The sequence below is a fragment of the Triturus cristatus genome, chromosome 1_2 (genome assembly GCF_964204655.1).
Source record: "Triturus cristatus chromosome 1_2, aTriCri1.1, whole genome shotgun sequence".
Lineage (NCBI taxonomy): Eukaryota > Metazoa > Chordata > Amphibia > Caudata > Salamandridae > Triturus > Triturus cristatus.
Genome location: NC_140580.1, coordinates 760851508 through 760876654, shown reverse-complemented (window position 1 = coordinate 760876654; position 25147 = coordinate 760851508). Strand labels below are relative to the sequence as shown.

At 47.2% G+C, this 25147-nt stretch overlaps 1 protein-coding gene across 2 annotated transcripts in view; it reads right to left on the bottom strand.

The window, feature by feature from the left end:
* The window catches only part of VCL (vinculin), a 319126-nt gene that overhangs the window by 164617 nt on the left and 129362 nt on the right, over window positions 1-25147 (bottom strand). For both annotated transcript variants that reach the window (XM_085608721.1, XM_085608720.1), the window contains exon 6: window positions 22206-22366. In XM_085608721.1, coding sequence (XP_085464847.1) covers window positions 22206-22366 — 161 coding nt within the window. The remainder of the gene's footprint in view (window positions 1-22205; window positions 22367-25147) is intronic.

Genomic DNA, 25147 nt, shown 5'->3' with positions numbered 1-25147 from the left:
ACCTTCAGCTGGCACATTCGCCAAGCTGAGTTATCTCCAGTCACCCAGAGGGGAATCCGTCTTTATCCCAAAGAATCGTCAAGAATATAATAATAATAATAATAATAATGGGTCTTGTAGAGCGCAATGGTGACGCACAACGGCGTGTCCCCGCGCTGAGAGTGTGAGCGTGTTCAGAGGGAGTCCTGCGGGGAGGGCCACTATCTGGTGTACAGATATGTTTTCAGCTTGGCTCTGAAGATAAGCTCTGATGGTTCCAGACGCAGTGCTACTGGAAGTTTATTCCAGCATGATGCGGCGAGGTACCTGAAGGACCTGCCACCCATCCTTGCTCTGGACACCTTTGGGATAGTTAGGCGCCCTGAACCAGAGGATCTCAGCGCGCGGGATGGCTCGTATTGTGTCAGGAGACCCTGAAGAGGAGGGGGTGCCCTGCCATTAATGATCCGGTGACAGGTGCAGAGGGCCTTGAATTCTACCCTGCTCCTGACCGGAAGCCAGTGCAAGGCTTGGAGCGCGGCTTTGGAGGCTGATCTTCTAGGAAGTTTGAGAACTAGCCGAGCAGCGGCATTTTGCAGGACCTGTAAGCGGCTCAGATTCTTCTCGGGGATACCTAGATAGAGAAGGTTGCCATAGTCCATCTTGGACGTGACTAAAGCATGCACTAATGTTCGGCGGGCTCTAACGGGAAGGAGCTCCAAAACCTTCCTGAGAGTCTTAAGGATCCCGAAACAGGTGCCGACCACCCGGTTGACCTGGGGGCCAAAGGTAAGATCGGAGTCGAACCAGACACCTAAATTCCTCGCCTCCAGGCAGGGGGTAGGTGTTGGTCCCAAGCAAGGAGGCCACCACGCCGACGTCCACGCCGCCCGGTCTCCCCCTACCACCAGCACCTCAGTCTTGTTGCCGTTAAGTTTAAGGCAGTTGGCAGACATCCAGGCAGCAAGATCTTGCATGCATGCTCTGAAGATGTCCGCCGCAAGGCCGGGAGTACGCGATAGGGAGATGACCAGCTGCGTGTCGTCGGCGTATGACACCATGCGCAGACCGTAGCTCTCCACTATGGAGGCGACCGGGGCCACATATAGATTAAAAAGCGTTGGGCTTAGGGACGAGCCCTGTGGAACCCCCTGATCCAGTGCCATTCGCCTGGAGTAGCAGTCACCCTGCCTGACTTGGAAACCACGGCCCGAGAGGAACGACTGAATCCATTTTAGCGCTGCGTCACCCATCCCTGCTTTGTTCAGACACTGTAGCAAGGTGGAATGTGCTACAGTGTCGAACGCAGCGCTGAGGTCCAGCAGGATCAGGGCCATAGTGTGGCCCTCGTCGGCCCCCTGTCTGATGGATTCGGAAGCCATAAGGAGTGCTGACTCAGTCGAGTGTCGAGGTCTGAATCCAAACTGGGTGGCGTGAAGGAGATTAGACTCTTCCACAAACTGCATTAACTGCTGGTTCACCAACTTCTCCGCCACTTTCGAGAAGTAGGGAAGGAGGGAGATGGGACGCAGATTCTCCAGTTTTCCGAAGCTGATATTAGGCTTCTTGCGGAGGGGGAGCACCACTGCTTGTTTCCATTCCCAAGGCACAGTGCTGGACCTGAAGGAGATATCCAACAGGTGCCTAATGTATGGCTCTAGTGTTGTCAGGCTGTCGGCCAGCCGTTTAGGAGATGCTGGGTCCCGTGGGGAACCTGATTTCACTGATCTACATATGTTGATCAGGTCTTCAGCTTGCGGGGTAGAGAAATTGAGCAGCAACTTGTGACCATCTTCCTCTCTAACTGACGCCTCGAACTTTCCATCTGCCGCTGGTTGGGCAGGGAAGGTGGTATAGATTTTGGACACTTTGTCACTGAAGTAATCAGCAATGCGGTTGCAGGCAGCCACAGAGCAGTCCTCTGATCCCGCTGAGGATTTAGGGACAGCAAGAGATTTGTATACACAGAACAATTCTTTCGCTGAGTTCTCTGCATCCAGAATTCTTTCGGCATAGTGGGCAGTTTTCGTTATCCTGATAAGATTATGATATGCTCGTCTGTGGATGAGGTATCTCTCTCTCTCCTGATTGTCATATGCTTCCCTCCACTGCCTTTCAGCACGCTTACACTCCCTCTTGGCACCCCGCAATTCCTCATTAAACCATGGTGCCGATCTCTGTTTACGACCATCCTTCTTTGGATGGTCTAACGGGGCCGTTTGGTCCAGCGCAGCCGTGATGCGGTCGTTAAGTAGTTTGTTTACCGAATCCGCATCATCGCCTCCAATGGGGCCATTGGCTATCAGAGCCTCATTGAATTTGGGCAGAGAAAACTTCGCCCATTTGCGCCTGGGATGGTTATAGGGAGTGGGAGCAGTGTCCTTGTTCTTAGGGAGAGAGATTTCAAAAGGCACCAAAAAATGGTCAGTCCACGGGAGAGGCACTGGGGGGGCCACCCTAACTTCCTCCCAGTTTGCAAAAACTGGGTCGAGCAGATGACCATGTAGGTGAGTAGGAAGGTGGCCCTTTAGCTCTAACTGTAGTGCTTGAAGATCCTGCCGGAACTCCATCGCTCCCTTGTCTAGTGAATCTTCGAGGTGCATGTTAAAGTCTCCGAGAAGAAGAAACTTATCTCTCCGCAGCACCATCTCTGTGGCACATTCTATGAGAGTGCCCTTAAACCTAGCCAAAGGGCCAGGTGGTCGGTAGACTAAATAGCCCTTAACAGTTGTACCCCCATTGATTTTTATTGTGAACATCCCCACCTCACTTGCCGCCAGGTGGACGGATTCAATTTGACAGGCAAGGTAGTGTTTAAATACAAGTGCAATACCTCCTCCTCTGCCCTCAGGTCTGTCCAGTCTTACCATCAGATAGACATCCGGCAGTGCCTGAATGATATCAGGGTCGGAGTGTGTATCCAGCCAAGTTTCTGTAAGAAATAACAGGTCCAATTGTCTGTCCACGAGCAGGTCGTGGATGTCAAACTTATTGCAGCGCAGCGACCTCACATTAAGCAAGCCGCACGAAAGGGTGGGGCTGTCCCGGGTATCAACCATTGCGGTGCAGAATCGGAATTGGCAGGATCTGCAACCTGTGTCCACCCCTGTGTGCATGCTGTGGAGCCCGTCACTACATGTGACGGCGGACAGATTCAACAGCTCGTCCCTACTCCACCGAGTCCGGTTAACAGGACCAGGGGCTATGGCCCTGGGCCGTGTCCGGTCGCGGACGGGCGCAGACGGGCTTGGCTTTGGCGCGGCTTCGGCGCGCGCCCAGCGTGCCCGCTGCGCTCGTCCGCTGCGCTTCCTTGGCCAGGGTACCATTTTGTAGAATCAAGGGCGGGCGGGTCTGAGCACTAGAGTGCTCGCCCAGCTCGTCCCCCTCACCCAAGATGGCGGGAGCGATGAGGAGGGAACGGGGGTTCGCGCCCTGCTTCTGCAAGTCCGTATAAAAACACAATGGAGCAGTTTTAACAAGCACTCAGTGTAAAATCAAATAGCAGCAAATTTTAAAAAGATAGCAGCAATTTGTGGGCATAAAACAGTCCCGGCTTTCCGCCTCAGGACAGCACTCTTACCATGCTAACAATCAGCGGGGGCACGGGTGCAAGGAGCTTTTGTAGAGTCAAGGGCGGGCGGGTCTGAGCACTAGAGTGCTCGCCCAGCTCGTCCCCCTCACCCAAGATGGCGGGAGCGATGAGGAGGGAACGGGGGTTCGCGCCCTGCTTCTGCAAGTCCGTATAAAAACACAATGGAGCAGTTTTAACAAGCACTCAGTGTAAAATCAAATAGCAGCAAATTTTAAAAAGATAGCAGCAATTTGTGGGCATAAAACAGTCCCGGCTTTCCGCCTCAGGACAGCACTCTTACCATGCTAACAATCAGCGGGGGCACGGGTGCAAGGAGCTTTTGTAGAGTCAAGGGCGGGCGGGTCTGAGCACTAGAGTGCTCGCCCAGCTCGTCCCCCTCACCCAAGATGGCGGGAGCGATGAGGAGGGAACGGGGGTTCGCGCCCTGCTTCTGCAAGTCCGTATAAAAACACAATGGAGCAGTTTTAACAAGCACTCAGTGTAAAATCAAATAGCAGCAAATTTTAAAAAGATAGCAGCAATTTGTGGGCATAAAACAGTCCCGGCTTTCCGCCTCAGGACAGCACTCTTACCATGCTAACAATCAGCGGGGGCACGGGTGCAAGGAGCTTTTGTAGAGTCAAGGGCGGGCGGGTCTGAGCACTAGAGTGCTCGCCCAGCTCGTCCCCCTCACCCAAGATGGCGGGAGCGATGAGGAGGGAACGGGGGTTCGCGCCCTGCTTCTGCAAGTCCGTATAAAAACACAATGGAGCAGTTTTAACAAGCACTCAGTGTAAAATCAAATAGCAGCAAATTTTAAAAAGATAGCAGCAATTTGTGGGCATAAAACAGTCCCGGCTTTCCGCCTCAGGACAGCACTCTTACCATGCTAACAATCAGCGGGGGCACGGGTGCAAGGAGCTTTTGTAGAGTCAAGGGCGGGCGGGTCTGAGCACTAGAGTGCTCGCCCAGCTCGTCCCCCTCACCCAAGATGGCGGGAGCGATGAGGAGGGAACGGGGGTTCGCGCCCTGCTTCTGCAAGTCCGTATAAAAACACAATGGAGCAGTTTTAACAAGCACTCAGTGTAAAATCAAATAGCAGCAAATTTTAAAAAGATAGCAGCAATTTGTGGGCATAAAACAGTCCCGGCTTTCCGCCTCAGGACAGCACTCTTACCATGCTAACAATCAGCGGGGGCACGGGTGCAAGGAGCTTTTGTAGAGTCAAGGGCGGGCGGGTCTGAGCACTAGAGTGCTCGCCCAGCTCGTCCCCCTCACCCAAGATGGCGGGAGCGATGAGGAGGGAACGGGGGTTCGCGCCCTGCTTCTGCAAGTCCGTATAAAAACACAATGGAGCAGTTTTAACAAGCACTCAGTGTAAAATCAAATAGCAGCAAATTTTAAAAAGATAGCAGCAATTTGTGGGCATAAAACAGTCCCGGCTTTCCGCCTCAGGACAGCTATTTCGCGGGAAGCGACCCAATGATTAACGGCAATGGTACAGGCAGGACACGGTGCGTGAAAAGGCTGTGCCAGGCCATGCAAGAAACAAGAGTTTTAACAAACAATCCCCTCGTGCAGCCCAGGAAGCTAAAATTCCGCCTTCACATGACCCCACAGCTTCAAGAAATCAGTAGACGTAAACTGACGCCATACTGCCCCCCTGCGGCCAGCTACGGTTTAGCAGGAGGTGAGGTGGTGAAGAGAGCAGAAGTACACTGACTGGCACGGCAGTTACCTCAGACTAGTTAAAGTATATTTGATAAAATGACTGAGGCCAGAAATAAAGCACAGGAGCAGCGCCTTGCTGTCGTTTTTCCGAGGGCAGCAGGAAGTTATCGGCAAAACAGTGCGACGCCAGTCACAGAGCGGAATTAGTTGAAATATTTTGAGTTTGGCCAGTAAATGTGCAGCACTGTCGCACAATATAGTATGCATCATCCAATTAAGCAGCCAATCGGAGGAGGGTCAGGGAGAGGCCCCTACTGGTTTAAAAGGCGACTTTTAACTAGGCTTTGTTACGCCTGGAACCCAAGTTTTGAAAATAATTTCACTGCATGTTAATTCCCCATACAGAGGTGGCAGTGAATAGTCGGGTGAATGTAAAACGTGCACGCAGTGAGATCGGCTCTCACTTCTAAAATATGCATGTATATATGTAAGAATGTTAAAAAAAAGACCCTACACGTCCCCATAAATAATCGATATTTACAGGACAATGCGAATGATGCCGGATACTGCATCATTTTGTCCTCCTGAGCGGCCCTCCACATAGTGCCAATATCGGCAACTGTTGTCACATTACACATAGTAAATACATAAATAAACCACACGACACTTTTTGTAAGTGGAGAAATATTACTGCAGGTTTATTAGCATAACCAATATGCAAACATGGTGGGTTATCTTACGGGCGATCCGATCCCAGGGCAGGCCAACCCTTAGCAGCCTGCCCGTCTGATAAGCCTAAATTACACCATGGCAGTCGCCGATTGGTGCATACCAAACCTTGGGAGGGGCCACCCCTCCCATCCGTGGAACACCAGTCCACGTGCTTACTCACGCCCCCCCCCCCCCCCGAAAGAGGTGGGCGGAGCGTATGCTGGCAGCCCCCGGTTGCTCAGACCCACAACCGCCCGTAGGACTAACGGGGCGCCGTAGTTCTTCCAGGGGACACTCTAGACATCCCTGGGTATCCTGGCTTAGCACCACGCTGTGCTGCTGCATGAAGTACCCCTTGGTATCTGCAGACTCTGGATCGCCCTGTAACTCCTCCACAGCCTTGGGAGTGGCCACCGTCACTACCAGGGCCCCCCACCAAGGTAGCCTATTTCCTTACAACCTGCAGCAGCCAAAGCTTCCCCTCAGTCCAGAGGAAAGGATCCATGCCTAAACTAGAGAGGTGCACCCCATCTCCCTCCAGGCACCCTGTGGACTCGGCGTGTATAAGACCATGCCTGATGAAGCCAAAACCTCTTATTGCCAGGCTTCTCCCAGGTTCAGCCTAAACAAGTCTTAACCAATACAGGACCGTAGGCCCGCATGCCACATCAGGACAGGTGCCCCCATCCATTCTAAACTCCCCATGGATTTATGACTGAATTAACCTGCCTAAGAATAGGCGATGGTCCAATGATACCTTTGCCTGGCTGAAGAACAAAACCTATTCCAAGACACTCCTGCCAGGAGGTGCCAATGCGCGTGTAGTTAAGAGATGACAAGCCCGCTCTACCTCCTCTTTCCTCAGTTATCTGAGTCTAGCACTAGTCGGATTATGTCATCACCTTCCGACAGTCACCACCCTATGTGAAGCCTTGCCCTCCCAAACTTCTGCTAGCATATCAGGGAGCAGACAAGGCAGCGTGACCCAGGGGGGAACCAAAGCGTAAATACCTCTATGTTGAATACCGGGAAAGCCAATAGTTCTCCTGCTACTTTGTAGCCCAAATATGTTTCCCAGGAGTTTCCCCCAATCATATAGACCAAGTCGCCCCGGTTGGAAGGCCACTTCCACAACCTGCATAGCTGCCAGCCAGTGCTGGAGGGCGGGAGAAATTGCCCGTTACTCACATCAATGGTACCTGTTTCGTCGAACTCAAGGACGGGCTACTAAGTGAGCTTACCAGGCTCCGCCCTTGAACCAGAGGTCAGACCCAAGCCCCTCTAAGTTCTGCTGCTTCACCTGCCCGTTAACACGAATAACTGGAGCAACTGAACCACTTATCGCCGTGCTACATGTCCTCTTGGACAGGTGCACGGGCACCTGTCCAAGCATCCGAACGCAACCAGAAAGTCGAACCGTACCCAGAACGGTAACCCCCAACTGGCCTGGAAGCGAGACAGACAATACTACTGCCTCAACAAGGTATGTCCTTTGCCTATTCCGTGTCAGGCTGTAAGAGTTAGACATTGCCAGTCCCAGTCCCGGGTGAAAATAGGAGCTCTACAGCTGCTGGTGCTAATGATGGAACACGTGGCCTGATGAAGCAGACTAATTCCCTTGCTACTGTTGTGCACGAACCCACAACCATTGGCTCTCCATGGTACAATACCTTCATGCTAAACATGGTTTCCTGGGAGGATGTTGACAAGTCTATGTTCAAGAAGTCGAACCGTGTCCTGACAGTAACCCCCAACTGGCCCTGATGCGAGAAACCATGCCAAGGCGCATAGGTGATTTTAATAACTAATAGCAGGTCTAACAGCGTCAACAGGCATCCTAAGCTTACAATAGGAGTGTTGGAGTAAGGGTATCCAGTGAGAATAAAGACAACAGCCTCCCATCTGACCAACCGTGGCGGGGACCACTCCTGTATATTCTAGTACAAATGGCCCCTGTTGACCTGTCACTGCCTGATGTAAGTGACCTCAGTACATGGTCCCTTTGCATGGCGGCATGCCATTGAGACAAACATCCAATAGCGGACCTTCCGGAGGCCAGGGCATCTATAAATGGGACAAGGTCCCGCCCAGGCCTGGCCCGCATATCGGGGCCACTGGATAAAGGGGGTGGGCTGGGGGTGATTGACTAACCTCCTACACTTAAAGTCGGCCTCCGCAGCACACACGTCCGAAACGGCGTCCAGGCACAAGGCGAGACGAGAGGGACAAGAGGGCGAGGAAGGGGCGGGCACAGCCTAAATACCCTTGCCCCTTCCCCCACCGCCGGAAGTACCCATCGCCGGACGTCTTCCCTGGCTGGGCCCAGGGACTAGACCGGCTGCCCCCAGTGCCTTCATGCGGCACTAAGGCGGCCGCCCTGTTAGGGGGGCTGCTGCGCAACCCCCCGGGGCAGCCTTGCAGAGACTCCACAAGTTTGTGCAGGCAACTAAAGATGAGGGCGGGCAACTAAAGAGGAGGGCGGGGCAACTAAAGAGGAGGGCGGGGCAACCAGTAGAGATCCACTCAAGAAAGAGCTGGAAAGACTGCACAGTCGAACTGCTGCACGTTCAGTTGTAGTGTTCAAAACAACGGCCATAGTATGGCGCCGTCCCACCACAGGCTTCATACCAACGGACACAATATACGTCCACAGCAGAGCTGAACATGTAACTAACCCACAACACAGGCTAACATTGCGAATATCTAACGACTGACACCAAGCTCACACCAGAGGCCAAACAAAATGAGAGGCCTACGGTGGAGACATTAGATAGTGCAGATATCCGGTAGTGGAGATCCAACCACAGAAAAGAGAAGAATCGGGTACTAAAGACATCAACCCACAGCAGAGGAGCCACTACCAAGACCGGAGGCATCAAAATCCACTGTGACGGCACTAAAGAATAACATACATGCATACGCCTAAAAAAAGGTAACTCCAAATAAAATACTACAAACAACAATGACTAGGGGGACAAAACATAGGCAACACCAGAAAAACCACAGAGGTAAAATCAGAGGAGATATGAGTTCTGGAACTCGGAGCATTAGCCAACACAAGGAAGCACAGACGTCACCCAGAGGGCACGCAGGGCAGAATCAAGAACAGCAGTCGGAGACATCAAGCCAAAATCAGAGACCAACACACCTAAACAGACATCAGTCAGACACCCGAGTCAACTCCAGAGGCCTCCAACAGCAGATTTTAGTGAATGATAGGCATCTTTTCACAACCAAGGCCAACACTGAGGAGGAAGGCAGAGGCAGGACACTGTACATAAGAGATGGAACAAATATTCTGAGAGGACTGCTCAAGTTTTCACTTGTGGGCCAACAGTTTATCACTCAGAGGAGGCAGGCAGCCACTCCACCCAAAGCCACCACAAAATATAGATAAGGACACACACTCAAACGGTCATTAAAAGGAGGACATGTAACATATTACTACAAGGAGAATACATAGATTTTAGGGGAAAATACCAACTACAGTTTACGCAAGACAGACATTGAGCCTGGAATCCCTTTCTCTTTTTCTTTTCCTCTTCTTCTCTTCTTCTTTCACGCTCTATATTTTCTCATTCTTTTCTTCTCTTTCTTGGTCTTTTTTCTTTTTTGTGATCAATCCTTTTTATTTAAATGTAGTACAAATGACTTGACATGTATAGGTTCTTATATATCTGCTTATATTAGGGTTATCCACTATTTATCATATTGCTCATATTTATGCTTTTTATGAATTATTTATTGTTCAAGGTGGTTTTTATGTATTACATGCTGTAGTACCTTAATTATTTATACTCTCTCTCTTAAATTAATTAAAACAAATTTAACTAAAAAAAACAACAAAAAACAGACATTGAGCCACCCCCTAGTACAGGCAGCACCTTTATACGAGAACAGATGTTGGGATGGTGCACTTGGAAAGCATATGTGGATGGTATGGATGCATGGTTGGGCAATCAGACTTTAAGAGCCCATCAAAAGCACGGCCTCATACCCCTTTCTCTACATCAGAAAGCAGGACAATTTGTTAGGACACCTTCCAATGTTATAGGCCAGGTATTACATTTTGTCTCCATTTTAGATTTCCTAATTAACTTAGCATCTTTTCAAGATGGTGGTTTGAACATACTAACACATTAAAATGGCACACACATTTATTATAGTTAGACCTTGTTTTTCTGTAAACTGTACTGTTAGTTTCAGGGACACATCCTAGAGTGCAATGTCCTTGCTTTGTTTTATGCTCGTAGGAGACAACCTTTTTATCCAGACTAAGCAAATCTGTTTTTCTGCATCTCTAGCATAATGATGAGAGAATGTTTTGTGTTTTATTACTTAAACAGCATTCATTTTGAATTCAGTGAAGAGGTACTTCACACCAGAGTTATCATGATGCCACGGACAGCAGTGAATAAGATGGTGCTCCAGAGGCCTCAACATACATCGTAAGGAAGATAGCTGCGCTGGCAAACTGTGTAGGCTTGCACACGAAGACAAAGTGCATACGTTAATGCACTGAGGCTGGCTTCCTGAGACATTACATCAAGGTATGGGGTTAGATTATTCCAACTGGGTGTGGCAGAAGGATACTCCAACAATGCTCTTGCTAGTGTAATGGTATTAGTGATGGATAGGAGTAATATTATATAAAATCAACATGTTCAAATTGGTTGTATTTTTCACCATTCTAATAAGGTTTATAATAATGATGTGTCTCATCTGTCTAATAATCACAGTTCATGTTTTAATTAGACCTTTTCAATAAACATTTGAGAATGTATTATTGTCACTGCTCTTTGTGAAACCTTGGGCAGGCAAAAGTGATATATGAAAGGGTTAGATTGGTTTCCAAAAAGTCCTTGGGAATAAGGGTGGTCATGTTCGAGGTTGCAGACACCATTTAGAACTCTGGAGGTTTAGGAGTTTAGATGCAATACTGTGAGCTAGCGGGACCAACATTTACTGATGATATAAAAAGACAGTCTCTGTATTATGATGTTTTGTTGATCCAATCCACAGTCCTACTAAATTCGTAGGAACCGTGTAACACCTAACCTAATGAATAACAACCTAGATTTCATTTTAAAGTAAGCAGCTAAAACTGCAGCACTGCTTTCTTTTGACTGCGAGGTGGGCCACCACCGACAGAGCTGTGACTGCCTGAGATCCCCACTTACAGGGCCGGACTGGTGATGCCGGGCACCGGGCAATCCCCCGGGAGGCCGGAAGGGTGGGGGGCCGGTTTTGTCACAGGGGGCCGGTTTTTAAGCAACATCAGCCCCAGTTATAAAATCCGATGGCCGCCATCCATGACAGTCTATTTCTCTGCACTCTGACCTCCGCGCGGGGAAAAGCTTCTTTTCACTCACCGCACAAAGGTCAGATCGCACACACAACTAAATTCAACAACAATGCAGTTGTTTGAATTTAGTAGTGCCTCACGTGCGTGTGCGGTGCGCGCTGTGTACACTTTTGGCGCATCCATGTAGGCAGTGCACGCACACCATCGAGGACTAGAATGCCCCCTCCCTCCCTCCCCACCGCCAATGACAGCGCAGGTATAGGGCGAACTTGGGGAGGGGGCGTAGATTTGGGGAGGGTGCACAGATCACGGGCCAATGGTCTACGCCCCCTCCGACACTGCAGCATAGTAGGTAGTTCCGACCAAGCTTAGTAGAGACAGTCAGGATTTGTGTTCAATGGGCATCCATAGTGAGGAACTCACCACAGCAGACGTCATGGTAGACTGCAAGCATGTGGATATAATGCAGGGTGTAAATATGACATAGCCTCCGGAGCACCACATTGGCATGAAGTTATAACGTTAGCACAGTCCTGATTCTTGCTTGTTGGGGGCGCAGTTTATGCCAGGGAAGTAAGTGCAACAGATGTGTGTGCTCTGAAGCCCATCCATGCCAGTGCAGCTGATGCCTACTAGGCCGTGTTGGCATGCAGGTTTTGGTATTCACTTTTTAGGGCCCCTTCACCGACAACCCAGGCCCTGAGTCCAGGCACCGCCTCCCTTTTAATGTTTAGATCTCGGGAGGGGTCCTTGCAGGGCAGATACCAAATGCCATCCATGTCCGTGTGCGCCACAGGAGCCTCCAGCCATCTAGACCAGGGGAGAGGAGCTCTATCCTGGCAATGAGGAACTCAGAGTCAGAGGGAAACTGGACAAACCTGTTCTGACCAGCCTCTCGTCCTGCTTTAATCATGGGCCACAATAACTGCGTCACCTTTTCAGGCCGGGCATGTTCTCCTCGAGAAGCAGCAAAGTCCTGAGCAGGCCTTCAAGTCTGCCCACTCGATCCACATCACAATATAAACTAATGTAAGTAATAAAAAACGTTGTAATGTTGTACTGTCATGATTGGGCAAAACGTTTTAAATGTACAGAGAGGCGCGTGCTGGGCTGGCAGACGGCATAATTAAGACCAATAGGTGAAAAGCAGGTAAAGGCGAGGTTGGTGTGATTCAAGAGTAAGGGGCGGGGAGAAGGGCAAAGGAAGAAAGTTCAGAGGAAGTGCAGAAGCGAGAAAAGTGGGGTAAGGGCGGTGGGTGGTGACTCGATAGAAGCATGCATTGGCCCAATTATTTTGAAAGGAACTCGTATTGTTGTTGCAAATGGGCTCTCAATAAATGAATATAAATGATTCAGAGAGAGGGCAGTGAGAAATATAAATCCTATTTAAAGTAAAGATTAATAGAGAGGAAATATGAAACTAGCTGAGAGATGCTAGGGGCAGTAAAGGGGGGGATTTGTGGTGGGAAATGTGCAAAGAATACGAAGGAATGGTTTTAGGAGCACGTTCAAATAAGTGTTGTGACAGCTACCACATGAAATCCCTAAAAAGACACACAGGTGAAAAAGAGATACTGAATGAGGACCAATAAACCACCAAATCCTTTGTAACAGACGCCCTGTACTTCAGGCCTGTTCGCCTCTTCAGTTTGAATTGAATCTATCTAACTCGTGACCTGGCTGCACATCACCTTACCAATCAGCAAGTGATGAGTGACCCTGACCTTGCGCTTTTCACTCTTTGGTTCAGGGACAAGCAAAGAGTCATCTGATGAGGCTTGTCAGGCAGGGCTTTAAGTGGGATGAAAAAACGGGTCTCTCAAAGGGGCGTGGCTGATGTAATTAATTGTGTGGTTTAAAAACAGGAAAGCTAAACATCTGTGCTTAGCATAGTGTGCAGCCCAACTGTTATTTTGCTGGTTCTGTCATTGTATTCAGATATATAGTGCAACGCGTTACATTACACCTACCTATAACAAGCTAGTGGCTTTGTCAATTGAAAAATGCATTGTTTTGGCCTTTCTTTTTCCAAATTTTTCTTGGGGGGGGACTACTCCCCCCCCCCCCCCCCCCCCCAACGCCCTTAGCAGTGGTCTGCTCGCTCGGTACGCTTGCTCGTTATGCACCTTATGGGGGCTGGTCTGGCAAAATTTGCCAGGGCTGCTTTCAGTTCCCAGTCCGGCCCTGCCCACTTATAAGGCGTTGTGAGCTAGTGAAGACATGTGATTGGCTTGAAACTAAAGGAAAGGCCTTTTCAAAACAACCAGCCGTCATAAATCATAGAAGATCTAGCAAAATCTCCCCCCGCCAACCAGACGAACATCCTGCAGCTGTGGGTGTGTGCAAACCCTGCAAAGTCTCCTGGCCCTAGGATGCTGGTACAGTGTGGCACATATGTATCATCTAATTGGCTCGACACACGATGAGAGGAAATACAGCAGGGCGACGCAAGCACACAAGAGCATTTATGGGACAACTCAGTTACCAGATGCCACACAGCTTTTGCTGAGGTCTAGCAGACTTGTCTCAACAATGAAGCCAATGGTTACAGACAAGTCCTTTCCAGTAACTCCTCACTGTGTCATATGACAGCCTACAAGTGGAAGACATGAATTAACTTTTTTCCAGATCCATCGCTTCCCAATATCTGGTCAACAACCCCTTTGCCCAATCAAAACGAATAATCCTGTAGTTAAGTCAGTATGGCCTAAAAATATATGGGAAGAGATTATGAAAGGCAGTGATCGAGTGCCCACTGGTAGCTGACACGCCATAAACTATGGCATGACATTCCTAGCCATTCAGGGACACCCAAGACACCTCAAGATGTTACAATGTAAACGTCACTCAACAGCCCCCTGCCCCCAGTGCTTTAAATGGGCCGGTACTCACCGGTACGGAGTACCGGCACTTCTAAACTTTCTAGCCGTCAGTACCGGCACTTTTTTTCAGTCAGGGAGAGTACCAGTACCCCGATTGATGGCATGGCTGGCTAAGGTTTGGTATCGCCTCCAATGCGGGACAAATGCCGCTCTGCATTTGGATCTCGCAGTCGCACGGAGCCCCTGAAAGAGCTTTTTGCAGAGATGCTGCTAATGTACAGTAGTGCTCATTAGAATATCTCCCACACTGCAGGGTTTGGGGAGAGCTTGCTTAACACTATTAACAGGACAGGACAGGACAGGGCCCCCCCCCCCCCCCGTCAGGTGTGTGAAATAGCCTGGCCTGGGGCTGCTGGTCAGTAATACAGTCTATCTTTCCCAAAGCCGGTTGTCATAGGTTTGTTTTTTTCAGCACAGGAGCTGCTTTCCTTTGTGTGGCTGCATTTACATGATAACAGCGAAGGATCCATGGGTGTGAAAGTAGCCCTGCCCAAAGAGCAATGAATAGCAGGGAACGCTGCAGCACTCCAGAAATGAGCTCCCGTGACAACCCGAGATTAACATAGAAGGAAGGGGGAGGGAGGATTGTAAAAAAGTGAGGTGACCTCTTAAGTGAGAATTGCCACTTTTTTCAGATAACAATACCAGATATTCGTTTAGTTTTGAAATGGGTGCTTAGGAATTGTATTTTATTAGAAATTCAAATCTGATGTATTTCATGAAGAAATTGGTTTAGCTATTGATGAACCACATGCCTGAAATTCAGTTTAAAACGCTGCCCTGCAGAATTTACAGGGCGTGGCGGAGCGTGCTCGCACAAAGTCACACACACACAGTCACACACTTTCACAGCTTGGAAATAGTTTTGTACTTCTTGTTTTACTGGAAAGAATATTTAAAAAGTACAGGCCTCAACAGTAAGTGTGCTCTATCAACACAAACAATGAAATATAGGACAACAAATTACAGGCCAGGTGGCAAATTTAGGGTATGGGCACATCATGGAGGTGAGAAGAGGAGGCAAGTGGTGGGGAAACAGTGACAAAATGTAAGAGACTTGTGGAGAAAGTGAGAGGCGGTAGTAAGATGGGCAGAACCAGGGAGAGAAGGTTAGCGGCTGGGTAGAAATGAGAGGTTAATCGTGAATGGGGAGTAGATGTGGATGTAAAGACACTGAACCAGAAAGGGACAGGAAGAGCCTGGCTGTGGGAATAAGGGCTGAGGCTGTGCTTTGAATGGGCCGGTAGTTACAGTTACTGAGTACTGGCACTTCTTATTTTTATCACTGTTAATACCGGCCCTTCGCCGGTACCTAGGAGAGTACCAGTACTCATGAAAGGTAAGCTCATTGGCTGCTAGTGCTGGTGAGCACTGGGCTGTCTGAGAAGAAGATGTCTCTGACAGTCAAGGCGCTTCTGTAGTCCTTAGCTCAGCCGCTTTTGTGTACATCTGCTTATTTCTGTGTGTGTGTGCACGCTTGAGACTATATAGCACTGTCCCAAACAACAAGAAATAACGGCATGACATTAAGAAGTTGCAAATATTACAAAATAAGGACATTAACATATTATCCTGTTTGCCTTTCATTTTGTGTAATGATTTAACCTGTTTTGTAAACATAAATGCATTTCTGTTGTGTTTTGATATGTGCTGCAACTGGTATAGAAGTCATTATGTATCATCATATCTTGGTATTAGCCCCGCCCACTTGCCACACCTCTAGCTCATTTTAATGAGTACCTGCACTTATGTTTTCCAATTTAAAGCACTGCCTGCCCCCAACCCGAGGCACATTCACCCCGTTTCACCCATGGTCGTCATTGCTAAATGCATCTTCAACTCTTGGGAGCATCCAGCCGCTTACTTAGAAGGCCGGTGGCCAGTAGCCAGCTGGACAAAGGGGACAGGAGCCTCCACCGGGCCCAAGCACTTTAAGCGTTTTTTGGAACCAGCTGGCAGTCAACAGAAGAGTTAGAGGAAACCACAAACAGTCACTTGCAACGTTTTTGCTCATTCCTTGCAGTCTGCCTGGGTGACGTGTTTTGAAATCTCGCTCACAGTGGTAGCAATGCTCAGGAAAGTTGGTGTGAAGCTGTCCTGCTTCAAAGCTAGACAAGATAACAGATACTTCCTCTATTTTCTCCTAAGCGTGCATTAAGAGAGACATAGAACTTTAAGATCTGTGCACCATGGCTTCACCAGGCCCACAGAGCCTATACCCTGGCAGCTGTAAAAAGGGGGGGGGGGGGGGAGAAGGTGGAGGATATGCTGGCAGACAGTTTTAATGTAAAAGGCATAAGGTGATCCTGAGTGGGCAAAGAGAAGTAGATACGACGACAGATAAGAGTACAGATATTGAGGCTGGTGTGGAAGAGAAATCGAGTGCCTAGCTAAAAGAATATGGGATGTGAAACAAGAATACAACAAAATGCGTGGGGGGGGGGGGGGGGGGGGGGGGGGAGTGCTAGTGTCAAGCACCGCTGCCGCTTTTGTTACAGGTTGCCGATATTGCAACACTGCAGCAAAAACTGCCCCCAGTATCACCCCCACCCCCCCCCCCCACCCACCCTTGAAAAACCGTCCCACCAGGAAAACGCCCGTTGCCTGCTACGGCCAGTCCGGTCCCCGTAAGGATACTACAGATGGCAACAAAGAGGATGCATGAATATGGGAGATAGAATGCTTCAGTTCAGTTGTTCCCTTATTTAAACCCAAGCACCTTATCTTGTAAGCGAACCTTACTAGAGATGAAAAAAGATACATCGTAAATGGATTTGTGGCATCGGTGAGCTCCCCTGTGAGTTTAAAGGTTGATTATTAGAGAAGCCGAAATATTTTCTCACAAACAGACACTGCAAAGCTTTTCTAAAAAGCCGGAAAGTGGAAACTCAGTGACTGCCGCACAGAGTATTACATTTATTTGGGACGGCTTCTGTGGTGGACTATGGGATTTCTTCTCTAGGAGGTGGGGCATGGGATGTTTTTGTAAGTAGTTTCAAGCAGCAGTATAGAAGTTACTATCTTTGAATTTCAGCTCCCTCTTCTCCCAGTTTCTCTTCAAGGCCAAATCCCTTTTGTTTTAGTTAAACCTAAATTCATCCTACGTGGATATCCGGAAAATATGGTGTGTTTAAAGCCCTTCTGGGAATATGTTGGGACACTCCTGATATTCGGTTTCTGGTAGTTTCAGCGTTAACGGTGAAGGAAGACAGAGTTGGCAGAATTATATGGCATGAATGAATGAAAAATAAATGCTGGCATTTAAAGAATACGTTAAGAGCCAGCTCACCTCTGGGCACTCTTCAAAGAAAGCCAGACCAACCACCAAAGAGCACCACATGCACAACAGCAGTGTTTTGTGCCTTGCTTGGAACAAGGTACGAGAAACAAAATAACTTGATACCAGTTGGTGCTTTATCTGTTATTGGTACTCCCAGGACAAAACCAGACAACTGGTTTCACAGCAGCTGCGAAATTTAGCAACCATTAGCAATGGCGCTAACACTCAGGCAAAAGGCACAGTAAAATGCAACTTACATTGAGGTCAAGATAACACAAATTTACTAGAAGCATCTGCAGCAGTGTCTATTGTTTCCTTTCCAACACAGTAAAAACAAAACTATATCCACAAGAGAAAAGCAAATCTGAAGTTAGAAAACAAACATTGGTAATAAGTAATTGCATCACAAAAAGGAGCACCAGGGGGTAAGTAGTCAGGTCGCCCCCACTCAACAGCAGTTTATCACAAAAAGACCTGACATACTCAGAACAGTAAATTGCAATTCAAAGACCAAGGGCGCATGCTCATCAAAAAGCTACCCTTACAGGACAGTACAACCGTTACTTTCCTGTATGTTCCACTGTTCAAAATGTCAACTGAACGCCGTCAAATACCACAGTTCACAACAAGCCTTTAAAGAGGAAAGCCTACCACCACAAAAACCATATAACCCTATGTGAAAAATGTGTGAAAAGGTAGGAAAGTACCTCACGTTAGCATCACCAAGGGGGATGCTGGTGGCATATGTTTACCAGTGTGCCCACACTATCATCATCGGTAACTTTCCAGACGAAAGACAAGGTGAAAGTAAAGAAATTCCTCCGAGGTTAGAAATCAGAGTCATATTTAAGTTCTTACAAGCAGCACATCCAGTTGGCAGCAGTCAGATAGAAAACAGACACATTCCTTGTGGTCTCAACTGCTAGACATATTCCTTGAGAAGATGGAGTAAAGCATGAACGGAGTTCTCTCATTAATAAGCACCCAAAAACAGATCATGAAGTAACAAAAATAGTAAACAAATTGGACCTGTAAACCTGGATAACAAAATGTACCCAGTGTCCATCAACGGAGATTTTGTGGAAGTAGTTAAAAATATTTTGATAGAGGTAAAAAACAAACAAAAGAAATTGAGCCTACAGATTCTTAACCACAATGTTAGACAATAAAAACTCATTTGGGTGGAGTTAAGTGTTCATTGAATGTCATCAAGATCCGATTACAGGAGGTTCTTCAGCTGATGCCTCTAAGACATTTCTGAACTTGATAATGACTAATATGGATATAACTTCAAGGTGACTGGATATGCAAAACATGAGAATTGTGGTATTCTGCATTTATGTCTTTTACATCTCTGCCTTGTATTCTGCAATCTATCTTTGTTCAGCTTGCTAGGATGTGTTCTAATGTGGAACCCCCTCCTAGTGACAGAATGTTTTCTTTGAAGCTTTTGTCAATTGACCTTGACTGTTGGTGGCTGAGGTCCCTGGAGTAAGCTGTACAATAAACTTCTCCTGTTTTTCAACTACTTATGCTCTCCTGCCTACTACTTACGTATTGGAGAATACCTCAAGAATCTATTAAAAATGCATGATTCAAGCAGAGACATTTTGATCCTAGTAGGTTTATACATGACCTACATTAAGTAAAAAGACTGGCAAGTTGTAGGCAAGAGACCTCAAACGGAGGCTAATGGGAGAGGCCCTGTACAAACATTGTTAGCAGAAAGCTTATTGGAGCGAAAGAAAACCCAAAGCAGAGGTGAAGGGTTGATAACAGAATAGACCGCAGTCCTAACAACCGGAAAAGGAGAATCCTTTGGAGCTCAGACTTGCAGCATTAGCCCAGGGACATGCTGGGTAGATTATCAAGGAGGTCTGGCTTCACATTTTTTTGTTTTTAGATGACAATAATCTAATTTTTATTAAATGCACAGTGTCCTATTGATAAAACTCCCACACACATAATGCCCATTCCATGCAAACCCTACACACTTACACAGACACACAAAGTACCCACAATGGCTGACAGAGTTGGGCCAGCTTTTGGATCACAAGGGATGGTAGCTAGTGCTCGGCCAACAAATCGTATCTGTGGTGGGAGATTTGCACTGCAAACAAACACAGCAGAGAAAACCCAAACTTCAACAGCATGCTACATGGAGGGGCGATGAGGGCAACGGGAGAGGCTTACCTTCTAAAAACAGGAAGAAAGAAGAGAAGACGAGGAGAATGAAGGAAAGAAAGATGCGCAGAGCGGTCAGAACGAGGAAATAAAAGAAGCGTCCAAAGAATGTGAGAGCAAAGCAAAAAAAAAAAAAAACACAAGAGGAAAGGCAGAAACAAAAAAGGTAAATTAAAATGTAAAAAAAGAGATGATGCACAAAGTAAAATGTTTTTTGAAACCCCAAATTGAATGAATTGTTGAGAGTCCTAAACCTACCAGAAATAAGGCAGGGGGGGGTGGAAACTACATCCAGTCAATACTCCATGGTTCTCATCTTACCGGAGAAACTGGTTATAGCCTAGGACGGTTTATTGTGCAAACAAAAATGAATTGCTAAAGTCCAATCTATACCCAGGCTAAAGACTGCCAGCAGCTTGGAAGTTTCATGCAATGGTGAGAGGAAGGAACAGTGCCCCCCCCGTTTACCCTGCTCTAGGCCAGGAGAACCCAAAATTCTTGGAAGTGTTGATGCCAATACACAATCTACGCTTGCCAAGCAGTGCTCATGTGATACCCATCTCTGCCTCCATACAGCAGGCATTTTCATCACATGAATACTCCAAAAGTGCAGACTGCTATCTGATGTGGCGAAGAGCACCCACCAGCTCACATGCTGTATACTGTTCACACTGGCAGAGCAGCCCCAAGAGTAGACACTTAAAGCTCCCCTCATCCATCATGGTGCACATATTCGCCCAGGTTGTGCCACCTTGAGGGAGGCCCTACTATGCTCTTCCTCACAGACCCAGAAGTTGTCATACTACAAGATCTGCGCATGTGATTATATCCCTCCTAAATCCATTCTTTTATTTCTTGGTTTGGGGGTTCTTTGTTGATGTGGTGCCTCCTACGGGCTATGACCCCTCAGGGAATGTGACATACTTATTATATTTTGTTGGCTTAGGCACCAATAATCTCCCCTGTGGTCCACCAACTCACAATCCTCAAAGTGCCCTCGCTCTCCACTACCTACTTTTGGCCAATCTAACCTCGAGCAAGCTACCAGTTTGTTGCAGGCAGGAGTCCTTATCTGTGAAAGAGTCTCTGTTGCCCCCTGCTCCAGGATCTGTCCACTCCACCATCCACCATCCTGCACCCTATTTGCCTATGTATTTGTCTATGATGTGCCACTAAAGAAGCTGACCTCCCACACTGTAGTTTATCATCACTCCTCAAGGTGTTACCTAAGGAGTTTCACCCTCATTAGATCTTGTAGACTTTGCGTATCCATAGCATGTCTGCCATTACCGATTCCCCACCCCTTTACTACTTGCCCTCCACACTGTATCTTGTCTGCCCTGTGTTCTAGTCTTGCGAGAAAAGATGGTGCTCTCCTGCAACAATTAAAACCAATGTGTACTTTGCTGTCCCAGCATCCTCCTCCTATGAGCAATGTCGTACCTTTGACTGGTCTCCCCAGATTGTATGGTGTTGCCCAGTCATCCTCATCTAGGGAGGTATACGGTCTCGGAGTAGTCTCCTTAAGATGTATCTTAATGGTCTAAGTGTCCTCATCTCAACTAACGTCACCCTGTACCTTGTTGGGCCAGGTGTCCTCATCCCATATGGATTTTCCTCCTACCTAAACGTGATCTCCCTGTACTTTAACTTCTTGGCTTTAGTGGCCTTGACCCCGCCCCACCACAACCTTCACAGAGCAGTTTCCACACACTAGATCTTGTTGGTCTAGGAGTCTACTCATGAGACAAGTCCACTCCACCACTAGAAGCAGCCTCCCTATACCATGTATAATTGTTAAAAGGCTTCTCATTGCATTAGATAACCAGTACCCCTATCAAGCTGTTTAACCACACTACCACATTGGCACTTTTATTCAAGGAGTTGAACACCCACCACCCCTTGTCACCCCACTCAACCCCACCCCTCTTCCCAAGAGCAGCCTAACTTTGCTGTATTGTTGGCCCAGGCATCTATGTCCCATGAAGAACTGTCACCCATCACAACAGTCTCTCAACACTGAACCTCACTGGTCAAGGTGTACTCAATCCAGCAGGACCCATCCCAAACAGATCTTCCTACACTGCACTTTGTTGACCCATGCATGCTTCTATCCGGAGGTACAATCTATTCACCTTCACCTATCACAAGCTGCCCTATCGCACTCTACCCTGTTGTTGTGGGCTTTCACGTACTACGAGGGACCAGACTTCAACCTCTTAGGATGTCTACCTGGACTCCACTACGTTGGGCCGGGCCTCCCCTTACGTGAATAAAGAGCTCTTCACCCCATGGTCTCCCCTACATTGTAGCTTGTTGGCCCAAGCTTCACTCTTCCTATGAGGCACATCCCTACACTAACTCTAGACCCTCAATGGCTCCCCCAACCTCTTCAAGCTTTTTCCTCACACTGTACCTTGTTAGCCCAGGCTCCTCTCTTCCCAGGAAGTACACCCCGTCCACTAACCCTAGATCCTCAATGCCCCCCCACCTCTGCAAGCTTTCTCCTCACACTGTACCTTGTTGGCCCAGGCTTCTCTCTTCCCAGGAGGTACACCCCTCCACTAACCCTAGACCCTCAATGCTCCCCCCACCTCTGCAAGCTTTCTCCTCACACTGTACCTTGTTGGCCCAGGCATCCTCGTCCCAGGAGGTCAGCTGCAGCACTCGGATGATCTCATTGATCTCGCTGCTCATCTTCTCCACCGTAAAGTTGCGGTTCTTCAAGGCTTCTTCAATTCCTTGACTTCTTGAGTTCTTTGTTGTCACAAAAATCTTCATAGCTGCATGATGCAAAATTAGTACAACAGGAAATAGTTTGAAATCAGAACAGGCATTATCTGGAGATGCACCAGAGCATTGGCTGCAAGCAGAAGGCAAAGTGTCCCTGGCAAAAGAACTTAAAAATGAGGCTCGCAATTTGTAAGTCTGTTACGAAGAGTGAAATACAACGTAATGCAGCACAAAAAACAAACACTAAATTAGCATGCCCGACTCAGGCATGAAACATCTTGCATATCAGGACTTGACAACATGAATCCCACACACAAATTTTCATGAGTTGTAAATATACAAAATATATCACAAGCTCACCATTTGTAAATGAGATAAGCTCAGATAGTGGTCATTTATTTAGTGCCCTTATTAAAGCTCCGAATTTCTACATTGCTAACTTCTAAATTAGTCACAAGAACTACGTTTGCATTTGATGTCAATTCTTTGCTCTTAGTTTCTTAAAGATATAGACTGATCATACAGTGCAGCAATTGTTGCATATATAGTGAGCTCTTCAGGTACCTCCTTAACTTGCGGCTGAGATTTATATTTCTTGCCACATTGCGCCCTTTTTTGGGAGACAAGGATAGGTATGTGTATTAGAATGATTAAATAAGTGAATGAGTTATGCTAATATAAATAAAACTAAATAACTTAAAAAAAATAACATTCTGCAAGATCATCTTTAGTGCTTAGGAGGGTTATGACTGAGGTATGAGGGAAGGGGAAACACCTGGCTTTCCCAAAGATGTTAGTGTGCTGGGACTTGACTTGTTTGAGGAATGTTAAAAAGTGTGATCTAAAACCTCAATCTACTAAACTAGTGCCCAGACTTCATACTCTAGTTCTTGGGCGAATAATAGCCATGTGGACATTTAGTAAAAGGACACTTCCTGCTAAACTTAGTGGTATACTACTTTCACGAGATTTTAATACTCACAACATCATGGAGAATGGCACCCACTTTAGGCTCCTAAATACATACCATACATCAGTCATGACGCACTGAAAAGAAATGTAGACCACAGATTGCGTGCAATGTGGGAAGTACAAACGCTGCAGATCAAAGTGCTTTATTTTCCTCGCTGAGTAACATCGTTGGCCACATATGTGAAAATATGGCCTATTTTAACATTTTGTACAAACAAACCGCTTAGCTTCAGATCTACATATTAAATATTTACCTTAATCCATGCCCACAAACAATTAAGTTCTACCGCCCTTACCACTTTAGCATAACACTCCAAATGAGCAAGGGACCAGAACTCGAGTTATTGAGAGTCTGGCCCAGAGAGAAGTGTCTTATTTCTTAAAAACAGTGGGTTGGTTCTTTTTTTCTTTCAAAACTGACCCATGTAAAAGCTAATGTATTACAGATATGAATTAGTAGCAAAGCCAGGTCCATCGAATTTATACCTGAGGCTACAAATCCTGAACAATACACCATGGAGAAAAAAAGACCGTCAGGGCCCCCCCATGAGACCCCCAAAGAAGACAACCGTTCTTTCCCTCTACAAACTCCAGTTCTGATGTTCCCACAACCTCTCGCCATTGCTCACTGCCATGGAACCCTCAATTAGCCACAGTACAAACACTGACAAGACGAGTAGGTTTGTGTTCGTATTGCAAAAATGGTTTGCTCAAGCTTTACACTACTGCACACAAATGGTGCATCATGGATATCTGTAGTCCAAACCACCCACACAAGTACAACACACACATTCGCGCAATGCTTCCCTGAGGCACAGAACAGGTACAAAATGCGCAGAAGTAATGCATTCTTTCTTACATTAACAGGCAAACAAAGAATTGGCACAGCAAGTGCAGCTTGGGCGCAAGATTCCACGACACATATGGAACAAATGCAATGTAAACGTCCTTGCCCAGACAGAACAAGTCTAGCACAGCAGCAGTGCAGGCCCTAAATGCAAACACAAGGACGCATAAACCTACAAGAACGAATGGACAGTAGCGATTCAACTCTGCCTCACATACAGTATCAATACATCATGGGTAGCAGCAGGGAAAGTGTCCTTTATACGAATTATACGTTAGAAGAAAAAGTTGCAATTAGGACAGCAAAGTCCACTTATTACACTAAAAAGATCCGTAGCGCCTCCTACTATTATGGAAACACCTTTTGAAGTAATCAGAGCGGCCTGTCATCTGGCTGTTGAAACACTAGTCCAGCTACATAGCACCATGCTAGATGACCAGGCTTGTAGAGAAACTCTGGGGGATGCAATACAGTAATACTTTAGGAAAATGAGGGGACAGCCTCCTATGGATTGCTGGAATGGGAGGCATTTAAAGTGGTGGTCGGTGAGGCACTGTATTAAGGGGACTGCTAAGTAAGGAAAGATATGGAACATGAATTAAACACTTTGGATAAAACACTGAATTATATAGAAGGGAGGGTAATCCATGATCCCTACCTACACCAGACAGTACTAGTAAAAAAGGGAGAATTATGCTGTTCTACTTGAGAAAAGGAGATGCCTCAATTACATAGAATACATGACACAAGTTCACACAGAAATATCAGGCTGGGCAGTCACCTTCATGGCTGACCAGATCCGAGCAAATGGGGGAACCGATAATAGGTGAGGAATGGACTGGGAGCTATAGTGCACCTGTAGAAAGACTTTCTTTGAGTACTAAAACTCTACCAGAATGCTGAAATAGCATCACCAGACAAGATAGCATTCTATCTATACAAAGGTGGATAGCATTCTATCTATACAAAGGTGGTCCTATTGTTATGAATTAGGTGCATTTGCTACGCAATA